Source organism: Amblyomma maculatum, chromosome 1 (genome assembly GCF_055883805.1).
Source record: "Amblyomma maculatum isolate TAMU_Amacu chromosome 1, ASM5588380v1, whole genome shotgun sequence".
In the NCBI taxonomy this organism is placed as follows: domain Eukaryota; kingdom Metazoa; phylum Arthropoda; class Arachnida; order Ixodida; family Ixodidae; genus Amblyomma; species Amblyomma maculatum.
This window is the reverse complement of record NC_139344.1, coordinates 41,208,761-41,229,080: the sequence shown is the minus strand read 5'-3', so window position 1 is coordinate 41,229,080 and position 20,320 is coordinate 41,208,761. Positions and strand designations below refer to the sequence as shown.

The window sequence follows — 20,320 nt, the reverse complement described above, 5'->3', positions numbered from 1 at the left end:
GAGGGCTTCTCATTAGTCGTGGTGCGAGGATCTATAGGTCGAATGTGCATTTTTACGGGTGGCCGCCCGAAAGTGCACCCACGAGACGATGCTCTCGGGTGGTGCAGGCATCACACACACGGATACAAACCACGTCTTTTCACTGAATGGGGCCTATTCCGCTAACGCAGTAACAAAAAAAAAAAAAAAAAAAAAAAAAGATGATAATACGTAACAAGATCCGCTGTCGCAAAACGCATTGATTGACACTAGGTGAGACGCTCGATATACGCAAGGGCTTATGGGGAGATTAAGGTCGGCTTACATCAGTACCCAATACTGATCAATAAGTTCATGCACTCCTTTGTGTCTTCGAACGTTTGCGACCTTTGTGAGGGAGGCGCGGCACAATTCTAACTCAAGGATCCCCAGCGTTTCTGTGTGCCCGCCTATGTATTCAGTTGCTCCCGCCAGAGTTAGTGCACCAGCTAGCTCCGTTGCAAATGACATTGCAGTGTATAATCTTTGCCAAAGCCCAGAGGGTTTGCTTTTAAGCCGTATATTATGAGTTCTTTAACAGTCGTGGAAGTCCTAGCCATTGGAGAGGGTAGGACGAAAAATCTTCTTGCCTTCAGCAAGTTTGAAAACCTGGGAATGCATTACAAGTCACATAGTATGGCTCAGAAGTAGACTCCATGGACTCTAAACTTTTGACAAAGGGTGTACATTTTTAAACGGTTGGAATACGCGCATGATTACGCGCGACGACAAATTGCGTGTTTTGGCCGCTCATCGTGCCTTCATTCGCATGTTCTGCTGCAGCTGGGGTACGCCAAGACCGGCCAGTCTTCATCCGGGATCCACTTCCGTGTGTACAGCAGGGCGTTCATCGTAAAGCACCGCCAATCGAGAGTCGTCATTGTGAACGTGGACTCCGGCATGATTGGTGACATGGTCAAGATAGAGGTGAGTGTTGCCACCGTTCGCAGGGTTCGGTTGGGGAATCCGTGCTAGCAGCACTGCCTGCCACATTGCATACGTTTGTGTACTCTTGTGCGTCGCTGAAGTGACCGCGCTCGATGCCTGCCATTTCTACGGCACGCCCTAAAAATTCGGCAACCCTGTGTTTCAGTAGAGAAGCTTGCAATTCATGCAGACACTGTAGACCTCAACCGCTTTCACTGCAGGTTTGGAGCAAACTCGCCGTCATGGCCCATCTTAAATGTACTGCATTTACGATTAAACTTGTCATTGGCGCTCTTTAGCCACAGCTGTTTCTTGAGCCATAAAAATCCATCATCATTCATTGTCAGCCTAATTGCTTGGCATGGTTGATATATGTCCATCACTCTTGTTCATGCTGAAAACAGGCATTCTCATCATTTATTCTAAATGCGTGCACGTGATGCGCTGTATAGCCTTAACACGCAATTTCTCTTTAACATATAGTTGCATATTTACATTCAGAAGCTACACACGGCCTGCGAGTCATTCTGCAGCGGGAAGGGGATCACCCAGGATTCTCTAACGTTCACAAAAATCGCAGTACTCGGGCGTTTTTAAAGTTCGCTTGTGACGAATTGTGGCCATCGCGACCGCTGTTTGGAACCGCAGCTTCATCCTATTCATGCACGCACAAGGTCGCAACTGCTGAGCCATGGCAGCAAAGCGCAACTGCGCCGTGGAATCCTCGAGTGATGGGTGCTCCGTAAGTGGCAAAGGGAAAGAAGAGGGAACAGCAAGGGAAATGCCCGCGGCTCAGCGCATTTTAAAAATACAAACGGGTGGTCGATTCATGCCGCTGAGTTGGAGCATCAGAAAGGACGCCTCGTTTTGTAACCACCCTTTTCTGGTTCCCTCGTTTCCGCCTTTTTCAGTGGCCAGTACCGCCTTTGCCCTTCCTCCATGGCCTTTGCTATAGCGAAGCCAGTGGTATGCCTTTTTTTTTTTTTTTTTTTTTTTTTACCATTTGTCAAACGTGTCGTCACGGCTTGACAAAAGGCAGGAGAACAAATTGGAAAAATAATCGTAATACACGGCCTTTGCAGATTTATCTACCCCCGCTTAGATCGTCGCTCGAGAGTCGAGATATACTCGCAGAGCAAAGTATATCATCCACAAAGTGTCCATGCGAGAATAACGAACGACTCGCGCATTATCTCGCGCACGCCAAAATGGTGACAGCAAAGCTGCATTAGAAACTTGCCGAGAATTCCTTGGGTTCACTTTTTAACGATGTTTCCCGCTAATTTATTGTTTGGCCCTTCTGCTGTAACCGTCCATCCTGTTTGCATTCCCTTTGAGCTGACATCTAGGAAGCAACTCGAGTCAGTGGCTGCTGGTCACTTTGAAGAAATCCAGATAACGATTTTATGAAAGTATTCATGAGATTGCACGGTATATATGGCCGCCCCTTAAGTTCAAAAAGAATGTACACATTTGTGTTCAATTTAGCTCAAGTGGAAGTAAGCGCTCAGCGTCTTTCGCAAACTGGGGCAAAGAAACGATACGTGATTTCTCGCAAGTTTACGCTTAGCGACGACCGAAATAAGTCGGGAGTGGCACGCATCATGCAGGGAACTTGCGCTGATGCTTCACTCTTTCCCCTTAGAAGCGGCAGGTGGGAGCCGAATGGGGGGCTACGCGAGAGTGCATTCGAGAATATATGGTTTGGTTTGGTTTGTTTTGTGGGGTTTAACGTCCCAAAGCAACTCAGGCTATGAGAGACGCCGTAGTGGAGGACTCCGGAAATTTCGACCACCTGTGGTTCTTCAACGTGCGCTGACATCGCACAGCACACGGGCGCCTTGCTTTTCGCCGCCATCGAAAAGCGGCCGCCGAGGCGGCGAAAAGCAAGGCGCCCGTGTGCTGTGCGATATATGGGTGCACTGCTCAGGGGATAGAGAATTGGGCGAGTAGGAATGCACTTGTGCTTCGACAGCACGAAAAGGCAATAACAAGAAAGAGAAAAAAAAATGCTTGCATGGCATCCGCACTTTCTTTTGTCTTTGCCTTTTCTGCACAGGTAAAAAACTAATTCGCTCCGCTGCAAATTCAACGAGGCCTACAGAGGCATTGTCTTCTGCGCTATGCACGTATATGCATGAAATGCGCACATGACTCTCCATGCCTGCTGCGTTCACGGAGATAATGAATCAACCAATCGGCCAACAGTTAGATCAGGCGCGCGGCATATATCGCCTTACGACGGCTCAAGATCAGCGACCAAGCGGCCATGTTGTATAGTCGTCGCATTTGGTGATCCCAAATAATTGAAATAAACTTGCCGGATAAAAAAAAAAAATTCCAGTCTTAATAAACTGTGCACGCATAATTGTGCGGCGCGAGGTGAGAATCTGCCCTGGGCAGAGGAAAAATGGCATTTAGATTAAAGTTTCTGGCTTTTTTTCGCAGCGCCTCGAGTGTGCAGCCCTGCATTCCGTGCACCTCTTAACTGCATACGAGCGGTTTTCTGATCGAACAATGATTATCGATGCCCTGAGTTGTTCTAAGTTGCAGTTGGTGAATCGTTCGGCGTAGCCGACCAAAGAAATCGGCATAATCAAAGAAAAAAAAAAGTAGTCGCGTTATATACCTCTTCTGGCCCAAATAATTATTCACAAAGGTTGAACCTTAGGTGTGGTTCATATTTTAACCGGCGTTTACAGGCTGATGTGCCTTCGAGTACCCAGCGCGCAGGTATCAGTCAACCGCGAGCCATTCATGTCTTGGTATACCTCGCTGCCCAATTAAGCCGTGCCTCCACAATGCCGCGCGATTTTAAAGTGCGCGTAGCAGATAGTATACTTGCCTGTGAAGCCTCTATATATGTCAACTTGCCTTCTTACGAGTTGTATGAAGAATGCTACACTAGCTTACTGGGCCCAGCCAGACGCCCGACACATTCTTCTAAGAAGGCTAGATCGAACATTGAAATTTTATGTTCCGCGTGATACTCCGCGCCATCAGGCATGTTTGCTACATAGACTTCGTTTAAATGTGGCTTTCACGCGCAAGTATTTACATTTAATTGGACAGGTGGACTCGCCGGCATGCTCAACGTGTGGCATCCCAGAGACTGTGGACCATATATTATTGGTGTGCCCAGCATATGCGTGCGAAAGAAGTGTGCTAGCCGCTTCCTTGAAGCGTTTATACAAGAGGCCTCTGTTGGAAGAACTGCTGTTGGGCGCTTGGCAGGACAAGGGGAAGGGTGTCCAGGCAGTGCGTGCTCTTTGCCGTTTTTTATGCGCCAGCGGACTTGATTCGCGCTTGTAAAGCAAGCCACTGTGCCTGTAGATATGTATTTCATATGCCTTCTTCCACATCGCCACCCATCACGATCTTCTTTCTTCTCTCCTTCCCCAGTGCAGAGTAGCAGGCCAGATTTTAATTATTACGGCCAACCTCTCTGCCTTTTCCTTTCAATAAATCCATCTATCTATCTATATATGTCGTTGCTTTGCATAGAGTAACAAGCCTTTCGTGGGCGTTGCAGGCCGAATAGAGAAAAGGGCTGCGGTGTATGCAGGCTACAGGAGCGTTTGTGCAAGCCGCGTTGAATTGTTTCATGGTTTAGGTGTAAACGAGTGAGCGCAGCAGTCTTTTCCAGCGGTGAGATCAGTGTGTTTAGGTTCAATTAACAGCGGCGTAGCTTAAGTTGGTGTCGGCTATAGGAGCAAGGCAATGGCACAGCGTAGCTGGATAACAGCCCGTAGTCTGTGCAGTCTTTGCAGAGTTTTGTGAAACGTTACAGCAACGTATTTGTCTGATGCACGATCGCCAGAGCGTATATATAAGATTTGAGATCCCATGGTAATTGTCACTAGCGGCATCGCGAAACAAACTCTATAGGGACTCTTTTGCCTGCGGTTGGTTTAGTCAGATGGTTCTCGTATGACACAATATCAAACATTTAACGGGCGGCCCCTTAAATTACAGGGCTGTCCTTCAAGAGAAGTCACTGCCTCTGCCGTTACGAGGTGCCTCATACGTGCGTTACGATAGGTGGCTTTCTAGATGCTACATCAACTGCTACGCGCTCGAAAAGACTTGTAAATACCACTCATGTTCAAGCAACAACGCTAGAGGACGAAGACGAACGCAAGAAGGGACACACAGCGGAGCTGAACTTACAACGGTCTTTTATTGGGGAAACACGCATCGTTTTATACTATTCAAACTGCGCACATGCGCAACGTCAAAAACATCCGTCAAACCCAGACGTGCTTATAAAGGATGAAACCACTTCAAAAGCACACGTGCGTACACTGAGCCATTATCCTTCGTGTATTAGGCTCATTTCCCTGGCTGATAAAGTCATGGAAGGGGTGCTGACACACCCGTCTGTTTTCCTAATTATATGGAATGCCTTAGCCAGCTTCCTTGGCGCCGGTCATTAGGCACAAAAAACACTTCTGTATCTACAAAGAACGGAATGAATTTGCAATAAAAGCAATATTTGGTTAGGTTTGTGGCTTTTTTGTCTAATGAGTTACAATGCTCCACGAGCCTGACGTTGATACATCACAAGAAAGAGGAATTTGGTAAATTTGGCTGAGGCATTCCATAAAATCAGAATAACAGATGGGTGTGTCAGCGCACCTTCCGTGACTTTATCAGCCAGGGAAATGAGCCTAATACACGATGGATAATGGCTCAGTGTATAGACGTGTTATTTTGAAGTTTTCATCCTTGATAAGTACGTCCGGGATTGACGCATTTTTTTTACGCTGTTACGCATGTGCGCAGGTTTGATTAAAGTATAAATTGATGTGTGTTCCCCGCTCCACCATAAAAAAAGAACAGTTGTAAGTTCAGCTCCGTCGTGTGTCCCTTCTTGCTCCTAGCGCTGTTGCTTAAACATGAATGATCACCAAGTATAGACCAAACATCCGTTTTTCGTCAGTTTATAAATACCACGCAGGGTTTTGGGCGATAAAATGAAGAGCTCTCCGGTTGCCCATCGGCAACGCTGTACGCGAATGTACAGCTACTGTAGGCACAGCACTGCGTGGTTCTCGCAGTGTGCGAGCTAAGCGGGCGTAAAGTGTTGTGTGACAGGCCGCTCAAAGGTGTATGAGGTGTACGTGTAGAATACTCCGTGTACGTGGAGTCATTTCCGTTAGATTTCACCGCGAGCATTATGGTACCGGAAGCGCTGAGCCATCTTTACATGCTTGCATTTAACGCATCGTAATCATAGTTGCTTATGCGCCATAAAACCCCATATAACTAACTCACCTTTACAGGAAGAAGCTTTTACTGAGTGACTCTTCTCATCCAATGTAATGCAAGCGGTTTCGAACAGTCCCGAACTCCGTTTCCTCCTAATTTTTTCTTCCCTTTTTAACGGTTTCGTCACCCTGAGTTGCAGCGTGTTTGCCTGTTCCTCCTTCCTCTGCTCACTGAACTGGATATATATACGTTTACCACTCATCCTGGCTAAATGCCACTAAGGTTTTGAAAAACCGTTGGAAGTTTAAGACTAGTAGAGCTAGTTTTCTTGGTTTTCTTGGGTTTTTATTTCAATGTTGCGTGCGCATCTGTCACCGAACTTGTATTTATGTGTTCTGTCGAAGTAAAAATTTCAGTTGATGTTTAGCGCTCATCCTGTGTATTCCCTTTTTTCTGTGTCCTCGTCTTAAGTGCTAGTCTTAAACTTCAAATGGATTCCAACCAACTAGCCCAGCTTTCTGCTTTGACTGCATTAGTTTTGAAAAAAAGAAAAAAAAAAGGAGTGCCCTAACCCCAGTAATACCAACCGAGGGATGTCAGGAGTAGCGTCGTTTAGTCTGCAGCATTTTTTTACTCTTCAAAATTAATTAATTACCATAAGACTAATTACATGTTTTAATTATTGTCTTCATTAACAAAATATCAATCCGAAAGTTGTTGACCGCAAGAAAAATAGTTGCATGATCCCAAATGTGTGCACCAAGGTACCATTTACGCAGCTTTATTTATCTGCCTAAAAAAAAAACGTTATTGCGTCGTCGGCTATTGGCGCATATTTCTCGCACTCTCGAGATCCAATCGGAGAGAGTGCTCCAGAGAAAAAAAAAAAAAAGCGGATTTTATCTGAGACGCGTCTCGGGACGCAAAAGCAGCATCTCTGTCACGTGGGAGTTTTCTTGCACGTATTGTTTTTAAAGGTCGGTTGATAAAACGACTAAAATAATTATCTGTCGACAAAGCATTAAATACTCCACACTAGGCCATGCGACGTTCGGCATTCTTTATTTGCTTTCACTCGGGTTAGGTCATGCCATCCTTTTTAAAGGCTAGGTTACCTTTAGCTGTGACAAGGCAGACGTACGGTCCGTAAGGACCTTGGGCACTTCCTTGCGATGGACAAATTAAGGGGTGAGAAATGTGGCCCTCCGTGGCGCACGAAGACTACAAGCTACCAATGACACATGTAAAAAACTTAGGAAAATATATATATATATATATATATATATATATATATATATATATATATATATATATATATATATATATATATATATATATATATATATATATATATATATATATATATATATATATATATATATATATATTGTCCGTGGTGCACAAGGTGCCTGCCAGCAATATGCAACTGCATGGTTTCGCTCGCATATATCGCACATATATATTATATATTATCTATTATAGCAGACAAATTAGGGAAAATGAGGGGAGATGCAAAAATGAAGAGTGCTGACAGTCAGCGAGGTCAAGGAAAGCACACGGAATAGACTTTTTACTTTTGCTGTCGGCATGAATTTGTGGTATAATATTTTCTAGGCGAAATGTAATTAAATTCAAAGGAGAAGAAAAAGCAACACGGTTGCTTTGTATACATATAGTCACAAGTCAATATTTATTAGTTTAAGTAAAATAGTTAAATTATTTAATTATTAATTACAAAGCAAAAAAATTGCCCGTCGTGCACAAGGTGCCTGCTCATCATCATCATCATCATCAGCCTGATTATACCCACTGCAGGGCGAAGGCCTCTCCCATATTTCTCCACTTAACCCGGTTCTGTGCTAGCTGCATCCACTTGACCCCTGCGAACTTCTTAATCTCATCCGCCCACCTAACCTTCTGCCGCCCCCTGCTACGCTTTCCTTCCCTTGGAATCCAGTTTGTTACCCTTAGCGACCATCGGTTATCCTCTCTTCGCACTACATGTCCTGCCCATGTCCATTTCTTCTTCTTAATTTCTACTAGAATGTCGGTAACTTGAGTTATTTCTCTGACCCACTCTGCACGCTTTCTATCTCTTAATGTTACCCCTACCATTTTTCGTTCCATAGCCCTCTGGGTTGTCCTCAACTTAAGCAGAACTCTTGGTTAGCCTCCACGTTTCAGCCTTATAGGTGAGTACAGGCAAGATGCAACAGTTGTATACTTTCCTCTTGAGCGATACCGGTAAGCTGCTAGTCATAATCTGCGAGTGCTTGCCAAATGCGCTCCATCCCAATCGTATTCTTCTTGTTATTTCCTTTTCGTGGTCCGGATCTGCGGTTACTACCTGTCCTAAGTAGATATATTCGCCTACTACTTCCAGTATTTCGCTACCTAATGTAAACTGCTGTTCCTTCCCGAGGCTGTTGAACATTACCTTAGTCTTCTGCATATTGATTTTCAAGCCTACCTTTCTACTTTTCCTGTCTAGGTCATCAATCATTATTTGCAGTTCATCCCCCGAGTTGCTTAGCAAGGCAATGTCATCAGCAAATTGCAGATTACTGATGTATTCTCCATCTACCCTTATCCCTAACTGCTCCCATTCCAAGTCTCTGAATACTTCCTCTAAACAAGCTGTGAATAGTACTGGGGAGATTGTGTCTCCTTGCCTAACACCTTTCTTTATGGGAATTTTGTTACTTTCTTTATGCAGAACTATGGTTGCTGTGCAGCCACTATATATATCTTCCAGCACTTTCAAGTACGGCTCGTCTACCCCCTGATTTCGCAATGCCTGCATCACCGCCGAGGTTTCAACTGAGTCAAATGCTTTTTCGTAATCAGTTTAATGCTATGTATAAGGGCTGGTTATATTCCGAGCATTTTTCTATCACCTGATTGATGGTATGGATATGATCGATAGTGGAGTACCGTTTCCGAAACCCTGCTTGATCCTTTGCTTGATTGCAGTCTAAGGTTGTCCTGATTCTATTAGCGATTATCTTAGTAAATACCTTATACATAACAGACAGTAAGCTGATTGGTCTGTAATTTTTAAGGTCCTTAGAGTCCCCTTTCTTGTGAATGAGGATAATGTTTGCATTCTTCCATGGTTCCGGTACCGTCGATGACACCAGGCACTGCGTATACAGGGTGGCAAGTTTTTCTAGCACGATATCCCCCCCGTCCTTCAGCAAATCTGTAGTTATCTGATCCTCTCCAGCTGATTTCCCCCTTTTCATAGTTTCTAGTGCTTTCTTGACCTCGTCCTTCGTCACTGGTGGAACGTCTGACTGTTTTTCCCTATCGCCAATCTCATTACTGTCCTGACTGCTTTGGCTACTGTAGAGATCTGTATAGAACTCCTCGGCTATTTTGACTATCTTTTCCATATTAGTGATCACGTTGCCCGCCTTGTCCCTTATCGCATACATCTGGTTTTTGCCTATGCCCAATTTCTTCTTTACCGCTTTAAGGCTTCCCCCGTTCTTTACAGCATGCTCAATTTTCTCCATGTTATGCTTCCTTATATCGGCCACCTTGCGCTTATTGATTAGCTTTGATATCTCGGCCAATTCCATCTGGTCTGTTGGGTTGGAAGCTTTCATACTTTGGCGTTTCTTAATCAAATCTTTCGTCTCCTTAGACAGCTTGCCGGTATCCTCTCTAACTATCCTACCGCCTACTTCTACCGCGCACTCAGTAATGATATCTCTGAAACTATTGTTCCTTGCCTCTAGGGTAATGTCGCCATCCTCAGTTAGAGCTGAAAACCTATTCTGTAGCGAGATCCTGAATTCTTCTGCCCTCCCGCTCACCGCTAATTCGTTGATGGGTTTCTTTCTTACTAATCTGTTGCGTTCCTTCTTCAGATTTAGGCTAATTCGGGACCTCACCATCCTGTGGTCACTGCATCGCACTTTCCCGATTACCTCTACATCTTGCATAATGGCGGGGGTTGAACACATTATGAAGTCGATTTCATTTTTAGTCTCTCCGTTGGGACTTTTCCATGTCCATTTCCGGTTCTTCCGTTTGCTGAAGAAGGTATTCATGATTCGTAAGTTATTGCGCTCTCAAACTCAACTAGTAACTCCCCCCTGCTAATCCTAGAACCAATGCCATAGTCACCTACTGCCTTGTCTCCTGCCTGTTTTTTCCCTACCTTGGCATTGAAATCGCCCATTAGAACAGTATACTGCGTCTGTACTTTTCGCATTGCCGATTCTACATCTTCATAGAAGCTTTCAACTGCCTTGTCATCATAACTACATGTAGGTGCATAGGCCTGTGCAACCTTCAGGTGCCTACTAGCAATATGTAACTGGTTTCTCTCGCATATATATTATATCGCACCTATGCAGCCTGTAAGGACTGGAGACCTTGCGCAATGTGGTCAATAAATCATCGAGAGAAATGTGGCCGGACGTGGAACGGAGGTTGTGGAATACTCGACACACCTGCGAAAACCACGTGCCATCTCGTCAGAATTCATAGGTGCGGTAGCCGCTGCTTATTGCTTTTTTTTTTTTTGTGTTCCTTAATGCATGACGCACGCGGACTTCGCGCTCAGCAAAATAGAGACGCTGCGACAGAATACGGCGTTCTCGAGAGAAGCGCTGTTTTCCTGGAACAACTATTTATGCTATGCGATGCACGTATACGCGCTTGAGGTCAATGTGGAATCACAAGCGTATGTATGACGTCGGGCGCTGACGTCACGGGAAAGGAACAAAGGTGGCCTGTCGCTTGGGGGTTCTAAGAATAAGAACGAGGTTCAAGTCAGGTTTCGTATAGTGGCACCCATCCCATGAACACGAGTTAACGACGAAGCGAAGCACGTAACAAGACCGGCTCAACTTTCGCAAAAATGCACACGAGACGGGCCCGCGCGATGGCAAAGTGCGTTACTTCGTGTGGTTCGGAATATTTAACAAGGAACAGTGGGAAACACCCTGCGCGAACACGCAAGCGTCCCTTTTTTTTCTTTTTTGCTCTTAGGACTTTGGCAGCAATGAAGTCAACGGAATGAGCGTATAACGGCTCCTAACCCTAATTAATGGTTTTGGTTTCGGGGATCTACCGTCCCGAAGCGAGATCGGTTATGCGAGACGCAGTGGTGAAAGGGCTGCGTATAATTTCGACCGCCATGGGGTTCGTTAGCGCGTTACTGCATCGCAGTGTACAGAGGAGCCGTTCCCTTCGCCTCCATCGAAACGCGGCTTTCGCGGCCGCGCTATCTAACCCGTGTCCAAAGCTGTGGTACCCACTGAGCCACAGCGGTGGGATATAGAAGGCTATAGTTGAATGACATCAGCCGACTACTGAACATCACGCGCTGTGGCATCAGGGGGGTGAGGGATCACCAATCAGTAAAACTCGGTTTTAAAAGGACAATTCTGCTCTTTTTAAAAGCTGTGGAAAGTTTTTAGAATTGAGAAAAGAGGGATTTTTTTTTTTTTTCGCTTGCCATCTGCCGCGCTGGTGAACGCATAGTACCCAGGTAAATGTTGACCCGCATGGAGGCAAGCAATTGCCCATATTTTCCTTTCGCGTGGCACACCTTAGTTTATTTATTCTGACAGTAGCAGCCGGAAGACGTTTCCTATGCAGGCAAGAAGTGAGAGTAACTTTTAGCCCCGGCTGACTTGTGACAGTCAACCCTCACAAGAGGAAAGGGGAGGTTTTCCTCTCCATTTTGAAGACTTGTCAAACCTGGCGGCCCTTCCTGTGCCAACCGTAGTATATACAGGCGGCTGAGGCTTCATGAGCCGCTACCCTTTTTTCGTGGTGCGAGCTTCTTATTGCTAACTCAATAATATTAATAAAAAAAAAAATCACGCTTGCTTGACACTGTCGCCGTGGGTTCGACGAACACTCGGAGCTGACCTTGTCGTAGGCACCAACCAGCTGTCTGCATAATTAGGGCGTTCCACGCTTCAACGAAGGAAAATTCCATGCTTGGTCTCAGACGCGAGTAGCGTGTTCGCTCGGAGGCACGCAACTCATCCGACGTGTTTTCACGCGGTCCTCCTCCACATATTCGTTCCCGGGACATCGCTTTCTCCTCCGCTCTCACTCTCCCGCTCGGGTACCACGGCGTGTTCTCCCGCAAGGTCGGCCTAATCACACGGCCTCCTCCTCCACTGCGCGCGCTGAGGAGTCACGAGCCGAGCACGCTCGCCAGCTATCCAGCAAATCGTTTCGTGTACGGTCGCCTCCTGTCGACTCTCGACGGGCTCCAGGTTGCATAAAAAAACAGCTGACTCGGCAAAGGGTGCCAACCATTTGGCCTCAATAGCGGCCGCGACTCGGTTAGAAGGTGTTTTGGCGAAGAGTTTTCGTCAACCAAGGTCAACGTACGAACAATCAGGGGGATTATTCGGGCTGCCTCACGCAGTTCGCATCGAGCTATAGGGGACGCCCCCCTTTTTTTTCTAGTGAAAGCTTATTGCTTGACAGTGTCCTTATATGTGCATCTATTTCTATGGAGCCAAGAACAGCGAGCACACTTAGAGGCGAAAGGCCCATCGCTCTGTAATATATATATATATATATATATATATATATATATATATATATATATATATATATATATATATATATATATATATATATATATATATATATATATATATATACACATATTGCATGAGCCTACACACGCATATTGTCACACTTTTGAACCTAATTTGTCTTCAGTTCGGCTTATATGTATGCTAAATAAGCTTTCACTGGTGCTGAGGACCGAATTTAGTCAAAACAGTATAATATAACGTTGAAAAAACGTTCACTTCACAGTTCTTTTTCTTTTTCTTTTTTACCTACCGCATTTTCTTAGGGCTACGGTGTATGGCTGCTTTAAGCCCAAATCTCATTTGCAGCGGCGGCCGCATTTCGATGGAGGGGGTAATAAGAACGCTCGGGTGCTGTGCGATGTCAGTACTCATTAAAAACCACAGGCGATCTAAATTAATTCGGAGCTCTCCACTACGGCATTCCTCATAGTCCATGTCTGTCGCTACGGGGTGTTTAAGGCCACATTCCAGCTCTTTGTTTACGGAAACTGTGCGCCTATTAGTAGACCCCTTTCGAAATGAATAAGAAAAATAGAGAGCGCTATAATCACGAGATCCACAGGGCCAGTCCTTGATCTGAACGTTGCGCTTGAGTAGGCGTGCTATTGGCCTCGAGCGCACGGCGGAAGGAAGCTGCGTCCTCTATCAACGCGCGCACGCGCGGATGCGTCGTCGGGCTCGTCGGAACTATTGGTGGCCGGTTCAAAGTGCGATATAATAGCATCTGTGATAGCGATGCGTTTTAAAGCACTTCATTATAGCACTTCAATTGAATTCTTACAAATATTAAATAAATGCTAGCGACTTGAATAAATTTTACCTGGTTTGCTAATAGGTAAAAAAAAAACAAAAAAAACGAGTAAGGTTACGTTCGTTAGGTACAGATGTCACTGTAAAAAAAATAGAAAAAAAAAAACGACAGTTCCTTTATTTGATCGGAAATGGAACGCTCTTCAAAGTTGGTTGGGTTTGGTTTGGTGGGGTTTAACGTCCCAAAGCGACTCAGGCTATGAGATACGCCGTAGTGGATGCCTCCGGAAAATTCGACCCCCCGGGGTTCTCTAACGTGCGCTGACATCGCACAGCTGGGCGCCTAGCTTTTCGCCCCCATCGAAAAGCGGCCGCTGCAGCCGGGATTCGATCCCGCATTCTTGGATATAGTAATCGAGCGCCCTCACCACTGCACCATCACGGCGGAGCTCTTAAAGCATGTTCTGAGTTTCTAACCAGGCGCATGCAGACCTGCGGCCATCAGACTTGCTTAGAGAGCTTGAGATGCGCGCTTCGCAAGGCGTCCATCACACCTGTCGTTGGCCTCCGACGGCCGTGGCTGCTGCATACACTGCGACAGAATAGACATCCCGTCACTGGAAACACTAATTGAAGCAATGAGCTGCGCGCTCAGCTACTGGCCACTACGGCAGGACACGCTGCAACAAGTCGGCCCTATCAGCACACCTTCGATAATGAGCTGTCTTTAACGCGGAGGCCAACGGTATACGTGTGACCGGCGCCCTGTGGAGCACACATCTGCGTGGAAGTCTGTACGTTATGAACACAGCTTGAAAACGCCGACAGGACGACACTTGTACATCAGTAGCGCCGTATTGCTCGCAGTGATGACGCACAATTAGCTGTGTCTGCTTTCTCCCCGCTGGTAGGAAAACGAAAAAAATACAAAATAAAACGATAACATCCCTGGCTTCCTGTTCGATCATGCGGGGACAGTATTGCACCTGCTCTAATAGGTTGGTGGGTGGACGGGCGGGTGAACAAACGGGCGGGTGGTTAACGGGGACGACAATAAGCACCCCTATCACCACGGACGCATATCTTCACAGGCACTTGGAACACGTGACCTCAGACGACACAATTCAGAAACATCTCATGGCTAATATGAAACGAAATTCAAACGAAACTGGTGGGCTGTGCGATGCCAGAGGTAGTCGATGTTTATCCGGAGCCCTCGACTATATGGCGTCCCTCGTAGCCCCGTGTACATCCTTGGGAAGTTAAACCCCACATTACACTGCAGCCTTAGCTATAGCCAGCAGGTGAATGCTAGACTTTCACGGCTGTGGCGTACAGCTCGGTACTCACGCTCAGAAAAAAGAAAATCGGGGGAAAAAAAAGGGGGGGGGGGATGAACACGTTGAGGCCAAATGCGGATTAGGTGCGCTATCATCTCGGTTACAAGTCGCCTATACTCATTGTCTTACAGTTGTGCTCTACCACGTTATGCGAAAGACCACCGGACGTAAATACGAAGTCCCGCTTAACCAAGCCGTATACGAACGCGCTGCACGGTCTTCGTCTTTTGAATCAGGATTAGAGGGCCCCGGCGGGCTTGATACACATCTCAAAAGTGCTGCCCAAATTGCAACTTCTGACTATTCGGCCATCACATGCGGACTCATGACGTCAGAAAAAGAAAGAAACGAGAAACGAGCGTGCTGAGTGTGTGTGTCCAAGGCAACGTGCCGCACGAGCGTATCTGCTGCCCGAACGTGGAGGCTTGAGATATCAAGCAAGGGCTAAATGTTTGATTAGAAGCTCTGATTGTAGTGCGCTAAAGTAAGTGCGATACTCCGACTTTTCATGCACTGCGTTTTCTCTCACCTGTTTCTCTCATCAAAGTTGTCTTTCCCGTATGAATTGCGCCGGCGGGCCAATCACAGTGTAAGAATTGCATTGACATCAGTATCAAACCGTGCAAGTTTACTTTTAATGCGAATCGTAGAAGCTGCGTTAGAGCGCGGTAAACGTGGCTGCGCCGTTGACGTGACGTTCATTCATGATTGGTTAGCGCAGAGCGTGACGTCATAGGCCAGTTGACATGGCAATGACTCCCAGCTGGCTATGCGCCAGGGAGCCGCCACAGAATGGTCAATTGCGGAACGTAATGTCATGATCACGTGATCAAAAAAAAAGGGTTTCGGCATCGGTTGCGGCACCGCGGCAGCTGAAGCTATGTAGCTCCTTAATTTCTAGCCACCTTAGTGGGGCGGCAGTTTGTGGCAGTCGGCAGCTGTGCTTGTTCACGTGCGGACGTTCAGAAGCATGGCTGTCGCGTGCTGTGGAAATGGCGCACCCAGTAAGAGTGACGCGGTAGAGCTATGCTATCGCATTGTCACACGTAACCCCTAAAGTTTGTTCTTCATTGGCGGTGACGAACAGTTTATACTACCGTCGTTAAGGATCTATTCGTAATGGCCGCTTTGAGCGTGGCTTGATTAACCTTAGCCGAAGCAACATATTTTTACGCAATTATTGAGCAAAACCATGCACGAAGTTAACCTGCAGTCATATGCAGGAACAGCGTGTCAGAAAACGGCCAGAAAGAATAATGCGCTGCGTTGATCTAGCCGCCTACGATGTTTGAGATGTTCGCCGGAGAGTAGGCCCATATTTAACTTGCACAGGGTCGTCCACTCTTAGAGCAAACATGCGAGCAGCTGGTCGCTGTCTTCAAGGCGCCATTGCCTCCATCCCGGCCACATGTAGAAGCTTAGTGCCATGTGCAGGCGAAGCACCGCCTCTGGGTCCCTCTGTGCGTGCTCCATTTTGTTTCCATGCGAGGCTATAGGTTGCATGCAAGGGCGTTTTGGAGATAGGGACCACCTACTCGCGTGTTCGCTGTAAGAGTTGACAGCCCTGTACGCATATAAAATAAAGTTTTGCGCTTGTACGTACGCTCTACATATAATTAAGAAAAGCAGGCCAACATCATGTCCTAGTAAATATCTTACAATGTATTCAGTTAACGCTAGCTAAATTCGGCACTTCAGTGTGCACAAGACATATTTTAACACGCGAGCGTCAGCACCCCCATCTGGAGAAACAAATTTTCCGGTGGTATTGTTGGCGTTTATCGTTTACGTCTCGCAGCCTTAAAAAAATCATAAGCACGCATCTGGCAGGCTTTTAAGCGAGAGCTTTTGCACCCCAGTGTCACGAAAAATTGTCGGTCGCGTCAGCGTCGACAGTTTTAAGCCTCGCCGTCTGAAAAAGTCACAAAAGCCTCTGGAAGGTGACAAACACCAGGACCCTTGCACCCCCGTTTGAAGCCTTGCAGCCTCCAAACATCCCGAACATATGCCTTTGGCAGGTGGTGGTTGGCAGGTAGCATGACCTGGCTCTGACTGGTAGGAGGTATTCGTTTGAAGCGTCGCAGCCTCAAAACAAACGCCAGCATGCTTCTCGCAGGTATTAGTTGGCAGGTGAAACGGCTGGGCCCTAATTGGTGGAAGGTCTCCGAAGAGAAAATTGTCACAGCACAGTAAATGATGCCGAAACGAGCATTAATGTATTTGTCATGTTTTTGCATATACGCGACAACTTAACCATGGCATGTACACTACTGTAGAAAACAAACGCTCACGCGTATATTCGGCATGAATCTTAATGATCGACTGGTAATTGGTTTTCTTTCCCTTTAGTGGGCCATTTCCTCTCAATTAAACGTTCCGCGCTCTGCCAGCAGTTGTTCCAGAGAGCCCTCGCTGCACGAGAAGTCATGAGAATGAGTCGGTTCGTGACAGTGCTATAGGTACTATAACATTGCCATGTAACAGGATGAGCAAATCCCCACTAAACATTCCTGCCAGCTAGCCTTGTTTGATCGTCGAACGAAAGGGTTCGCAGTAATGTGCGCATCATATTTTGGATGTCTGCCTTTAGAAGACCATTACGCGAAGAAAGCGCCCAGTGCCAGAATAAGAGACGAGACAGGTCGCTCTGTGCCAAGTTTGCCCAGAGGCAAAACGGCAAAACAGTGCCGTATTTTTATGGCCCAGGTCGGTGTTGCAGTTAGTGTTGCAGCATGAAGACCGAAGCCTAACCATAGCGGAGTTTTGGGATTCACAAACTGAACGAAAGTTAAAAGACGCTGCTTGTAATAGTTGCATCGTCAATGGAGTTTAATTGTTTTGCTCTGATAACGCCGGCGAACCGGATACGGTGTCCAAAAGCTACCATGAATTACAGACGTGGCTCATTATTGGAGCATTAGTTCCGATCGCTTTGGAAAAACACCTACCAAATACGCACAGGTGGACCACACACATATCGGGAACACGTGAGCGCGTAGTTCTTGCGGCTCGTGCAGCGGCAGGCTTCGGATGGCAGAATGAGAGCGCTGACCCAGACAGACAGAAAAACTTATTCACGCGAAAGAATTTTGGGCACGCAGGCCATGCAAAATATAGTATCGCAGTTTTAGATCCTGTAAAAACGCATACAACTTTCGCGTTGGTAACAGCATGCAGTGACAGAGACAAGCAGTATGGCTTCTGCGTGATGAGCTTCCTTTTGGCGCTGGGCAAGCCGCAGAACGCAAGAGTGACCCAACCTGCACACATTGTCACTTGAGATTTGTTTTGGATCAAGCACTGGTATCATACTCTATGTTGTTGCAGTCCAGAGTCTAGAACTCGGCCTTGCATTCGTGAATGTAGCCTTATGAAAACTACACTGCCTCGCAGGTAGCCGTGATGAACGTTATATACAGTGTCCAGTTAAATGTAACAAAGTTTCTTTTTTCTTTTTTAAAATATGCAGTCTCCTGCCTAGTGAAATCAACTGTTGGCTGTTGATAGTCGCGTGGTGTAATTATATAATGAGTATACTAATTAGCTAAATTTTTCGTTATTGGCTTGAGGAATAGTGTGTCAAAGGGTCTTGGAAAACAGTTTAATGGCTACAGTGTTTGCACCAGGGTACCCTTTACGGAGCTTTATTTGCTGGTCTTTAAAAAAAACTCCCGCGTGACCAGCTGGTGGTTCATATCTTTCGCTCAGCGCACATGCAACGCTCCACCAGCGAGAGCGGTCCGGAGAAGAGCGGAGTTTGATCTCTATGATATTCACCTTGGGGTGATCAAATAGCACCGACTTCACGTGGAAGATTTTTGATTGTGTTACTTATCCTTTAAGGCCAGTAAACAAAACTATTTAGGCGCAGATATTTTCGTCAGCAGTTTTTCAAGACTATTTACAACCTCTTTATTGACACTTTGTTCTTGAAATCTATAATTAAACATTTACTAATTACTTTACTAATTAATACATTTGAAGGACGAAAAATGCTGCGGACTAGGCGGCACGACTCTTGAAAGCAGTCGCCTTCAGTTGGTTTCGCTGGGGCACTCCTTTTTTGAAAGTTTGGTAGCAGTCCGATTTAGGTCGGACGCCTGCTATATATGTCTCTGCTCTTGACAGATAAATGAGCGTCATGTAGGGTGCTCCTAAGCTTCTTGGCAATGATTGTGACGGATGGCGGCTGTGCTTTCTCGCTGTCGCAGGTGGTGAAGCGCCTGCAAGGCAAGTACGGTCCAACCACGTACGGCGAGAACAACGTGCTGCTCACAGCGACCCACACGCACGCGTCCGTGGGCGGCTTCATGCAGTACCTCCTCTACAACATCCACACCCAGGGCTTCATCCGCCAGGTGGCCAACGTCCAAATCGACGGCATATGTCGGGTGCGTACTCTCCACGCGTGAGGACACATCGCACGCATATTTCTGCGCTGTCTTGTTCATGATTCTGCTTCCTCTGTCCTTGCTTTGTCCGTATGATTTCTTGCGCGAATGCAATCTCCGCTTTCTGAATGGCAGCTCCCACGCCAGTAGGTGGCTTGGCAAACAATGCGGTATTGAACCATAATGGCATGACGCTAACGACAGCTGGTAGTTAGGTTGGGAATCGTACGTTATCCGCAGCATCTAACGGAACGAGATCTCATATGCTTTCCGGCAACCCACGATTTTTTTGCCGTTCATTACTCCTGCTGCCAACATTGAAGATAATTATGTGTAGGGGCTCTTTTAAGCCGAGAAAATTGAATTTGGGGAATCCGAACAAATGTATCCGCATTTGACCGCATACTAAGCATATGCCTGTAAGGATCATCTTCAATTAGTGAAGTGATGCCCGACGTTTGGTTTTTCGCAAATTCAGTAGAAACAGAAGAGGATGCTGTATGCACAATTGTGCCTCCCACTTAATACAGGTTTCACGAAGCAGCGTGTATCTTGCGGTCAATTATCACGACGTAAGATGAAAACTTTAACGGTAGCCTACACAGCTGCATGTAGCCTGAAGGCACCATCACATCCCTGTTAAAATCAGCGTGGCTCGTTTTTGCAGAGCATCGACCAGGCGCACGAGAACTTCCGGAGGGGCTACATCTACTGGAATGAGGGCGAGCTTCTGCACTCCAACATCAACCGCAGCCCGAGTGCTTACGAAGCCAACCCGCCCGAGGAAAAGGCCAAGTGAGTGTAACCTCATTTGACTTCGTCCACCTTAGTGTGCGGTCATGTTCAACTGAGGTTGAAGCGCATGAAGTCACCGGAGTATGGTGACATAGCGCTCCAAAACGTTGATACGCGCTACACGCTCATTATAGCCCGAGTCGAATCCCATACAGATGGGCTGCGCGCGGCGCAACCGACCTGCAAGTCAGTGTTGCCAACTCAAAAATAGAAAACCCGTTACAGGAAGCCTCAAAAGCCGCTAAAAACCGCTACATTCAATATTTGCATTAAAAAGACATCTTTAAGCATTTTATTTTGCTACTCA

At 46.5% G+C, this 20,320-nt stretch overlaps 1 protein-coding gene across 1 annotated transcript in view; it reads left to right on the top strand.

The window, feature by feature from the left end:
• CDase (neutral ceramidase) overlaps positions 1 to 20,320 on the top strand; it is an 88,858-nt gene that overhangs the window by 29,416 nt on the left and 39,122 nt on the right. Inside the window, exons 2-4 of the mRNA XM_084587996.1 lie at positions 802 to 945; positions 19,039 to 19,218; positions 19,886 to 20,013. Coding sequence (XP_084444122.1) covers positions 802 to 945; positions 19,039 to 19,218; positions 19,886 to 20,013 — 452 coding nt within the window. The remainder of the gene's footprint in view (positions 1 to 801; positions 946 to 19,038; positions 19,219 to 19,885; positions 20,014 to 20,320) is intronic.